The following is a 3,743-nucleotide window of genomic DNA, read 5'->3' on the forward strand; positions in this document are numbered from 1 at the left end:
GAAATCCGTACGCAGCTGATGGATACGGCGGGCACGTCTCTCGGCGGGCAATTAATTGCTCCGACTCTCCCGGTTCGTGCGCGGGGCGATGCCAACTGGAGATGGCGCCGCGCCGAAGCGTCGACCCCACCACATACATCCCCGCGCCGAAGCGGCAGCTTCGTTCTTTTGTATAGGTGGATTCGGGATTGGCCCAAGCCCAACCGACCCCGACCACGCACTCGCTCGCACTCGCACGTTTTTTTTAATAGGAAAGCCCAGGCCTGAAGCAAACCATCCCGAGACGAGACAAACAGAGAGCCCTCGCCGTCGTCCGCCGGAGCAGAGCAGAAGGGAAAGAGCTATGGAGCGTTGGAGATGGCGGCACCGCGCCCGCAGCAGCTTCTGCTGCTGCTCCTCGTCTCGCTCCTCGCCGCCCGCCGCGCCGAAGCGTGGGGCAAGGAGGGCCACATCATGACCTGCAAGATCGCTGAGGTGAGCTCCGCGGTTCCGCACACTCCAGATTTCGCCCGCGGGAATGCCGGTGCTGAATTGAAAGGATTCTGAATTGCGCGGTTGCTTGGCGTGGCGCGCAGAAGTACCTGTCGGAGGACGCGGCGGCGGCGGTGCGGGAGCTGCTGCCGGCGTCGGCGGGCGGGGAGCTGTCGACCATGTGCCCGTGGGCGGACGAGGTGCGGTTCCGCTACCACTGGGCCAGCCCGCTCCACTACGCCAACACGCCCGGCCTCTGCAGCTTCAACTCCACCCGTCGGTTCCTCCTCCCTCGCCCTCCTCCTTCTTTCTTTCTACAGTAGCACATTGAACCATGCTTTTTTTTTCTCTCGCATAAACTAAACAGAGTTCAATTACGCGCCATTAATATCGAAAAAATGCACTTACAGTACTTTTTTTTTCTCCAGTTAAAGCCATGCATGTGTCATTGGATTATGATGACAATTGGCCAGAATCATCTAAACTTTCGATAACATCTAAATATGTCCAAATTGCACTTTTACTACTCCTAGCTGGAATGCGAGCCTACACTTGTCAGTCTCACAAGTATGCATATCTTCCCTTCCATCTGTAGTAGTTAGGAGGAATTTGGCATCCAAAATAAGGTATCTATGATGGTACTTCCTTTTCCCTACGAGATGTTGTAGACGTTGGTCTGTTCTGGTAGTACCTTTTTCTTTTCCATCCAAGTATCAGTAGCAGACGTTGCTTGTAGGGGAGGTCTTGGAGGTTGGAGTAAAGCTAAAACAATTCTCCGACTCTACTCTGATGAGTTTGGTTCCTTGCTTCACGCATTGCCCACATGACACGATGATGCCACCCGTTCCCATCGACATGATAATGTGCTATGTGTCCCCATGATATCGCCTTTTCGTGTTAGTAGTTCGATCATAAATGGGCATGCTATATTCGTCAATGAAACAAAACTATCGGCATGATAATGTGTTTCTACCGTGCTAGAGAGCTCATGGCTTGAGTTACCTGTTACATTTCAGGGGACTGCCATGACTCCAAAGGCGTGCAAGGGATGTGTGTCATCGGAGCCATCAACAACTACACAGACCAGCTCCTCACCTACAAAGACTCCACAAAGAGTTCATGTAAGTTACCATCACATGAGCTTCATCCAGTCATTGTCAGTCAGAACAGGCAAAACAATTCTCAACATTGATTGGTCTCCATTTACACCAATCCAGATAACCTGACGGAGAGCCTGATGTTCCTGGCGCACTTCGTCGGCGACGTGCACCAGCCGCTGCACGTGGCCTTCGAGGAAGACGAGGGTGGGAACACCATCAACGTCCACTGGTACAAGGCTAAGGCCAACCTGCACCATGTATGTGCTCTTCTGTTCCATAGGGCATTCCCTGTCTAAAATTTCAGGCTTGTGTTCAGAATTGAAGTTTTGTAAATGTTATGCTTTGCTAGGTGTGGGATGTGAGCATCATCGACACGGTGATGAAGAACCTATACAACAAGGACCTGGACACCATGGTGGAAGCCCTCCACACAAACATGACAGTAAGTAATACTAGTAGGCTTAGCTATTCCTCTACTTGTTTCTACATCCAGTTCCAAGTATGCTAGTACCTTTCCTGTTTCTGATGCTGCGAATTCCAGAATGGATGGTCTGAGGATATAAGTCAATGGAAAAACTGCACGAACACGCAGACAACCTGCGCAAATGAGTAGGATTCATATCCAAACTGTCCAATTTTTTTACTTCATCTTCCTGTGCAACTGATTGATCTGCGCAAATGAGTAGGATTCATATCCAAACTGTCCAATTTTTTTACTTCATCTTCCTGTGCAACTGATTGATCGCAAAATTTTACATGATAATCTCTCATGCAGCTATGCAGTTGAGAGCGTAGGATTGGCATGCAAGTACGCCTACAAGGATGTAGAGGAGGACATTACTCTAGGAGGTAATTAATTAAGTTTTTATATTCACAGTAAAACTATGCATGAAAACTATGAATTTAGCCCTAGAATCCAGTATTGATGGTAGGCAATTCTGAATACGCTCTGGAATGATGCAGATGAGTATTACTTCTCCCGGTACCCGGTTGTGGAGAAGAGATTAGCACAGGGCGGCATCAGACTGGCGCTGATACTCAACCGGATATTTGATAAGAAGAAAGTAGATGCTATACCGTTATATGCACAGTGAGGCTATAATTGCCACACATGGAAAAACAATTGTTGTATATGTATAACCCTCTCTATTTGCTTGAACAATACAGCAATCCAGACGTGCAGTACAAAGCAATGTTTATTTTGTAATTATATCTTGTTTTTTTTGTTGACATCTGATTTAGAGTTAAATGTTTGTTAGAGATCATATTCATATATGAATTGATTTGTGAGCATCTGTTTTAGCCTTCTAGGGATCCCTCCTGATAAGTAAATTTTCTTACTGAAGCCACTCCAATGGAAGGGCTAAATATAACCAGTCTGAATCAATCATTTACACAATGCTAACATGCAAAGTACATGTACAGTGTGGGAAATGCACCTCACATAACAAAAAAAAATCGTCGAAACCTGTCAACATGATGGAGTGAACAGTTCCATTTTAAAAAAAAATCTCGATAAAAAAATACATGTGCCACAACTCACCCATCTTGGGAAGTTACACACTAGTCCTGCCAAATGGGAAGGACACACTTCCACATGGAAATTGCACTCATAGAGTCATATCAACTTTAGTAATGACACGTGCACTAAAACGCGAAGTACATGTACACTAGCGTGTAGTACACCTCACATAAGAACACTTTGGTCCATGGGATCTAGTATTGAAGATCTTAACATGAATAGCGTAATGGTGAAACTAGTTTTTTATTAGTCGGACAAGCAGTTCTAAATATACTTTGTTTTAAATTTTGAATCCCGGAAAAAGAGATGTACAACATTCCACCCCCTCCCCCCACCCACAAGAACTCTCTACTTATACACTTGTCAGATCATATCCAACAAAATGACTCCAAATCCTAATCTTAAACTCCCAAAAATCAGTCCAAAAGGTGCTCCAACAGAAAGAAATAATATACATCATTCCCTAAAATATTCCTATTTTGTCGGTGCATTCGTGTATCACCTCTCCGCAGTAGTCGGTCCACACGAGTCTGGTGTGTAGTAGCTCTGGCGGATTTTGGGGGTTCAAATTTAAGTGTCGGATCATAATTGCCTCTAGATAGCCCCACTCGGTGCGATCATACAACTTCATCATGCCTAGCTTTAGAGCA

At 46.0% G+C, this 3,743-nt stretch overlaps 1 protein-coding gene across 1 annotated transcript; it reads left to right on the forward strand.

Annotated features, from left to right (window-relative positions):
• Positions 1-357: 357 nt before the first annotated feature.
• On the forward strand, positions 358-2,739 carry LOC124659553 (endonuclease 2-like). The gene is made up of 8 exons (XM_047197412.1): positions 358-474; positions 576-747; positions 1,488-1,592; positions 1,689-1,828; positions 1,921-2,013; positions 2,113-2,180; positions 2,347-2,420; positions 2,535-2,739. The coding sequence occupies exons 1-8, from the start codon at positions 358-360 to the stop codon at positions 2,663-2,665; spliced, it is 900 nt and encodes a 299-aa protein (XP_047053368.1). The 3' UTR covers positions 2,666-2,739.
• Positions 2,740-3,743: the final 1,004 nt, after the last annotated feature.

This window comes from Lolium rigidum, chromosome 6, assembly GCF_022539505.1.
Source record: "Lolium rigidum isolate FL_2022 chromosome 6, APGP_CSIRO_Lrig_0.1, whole genome shotgun sequence".
Taxonomy (NCBI): Eukaryota; Viridiplantae; Streptophyta; class Magnoliopsida; order Poales; family Poaceae; genus Lolium; species Lolium rigidum.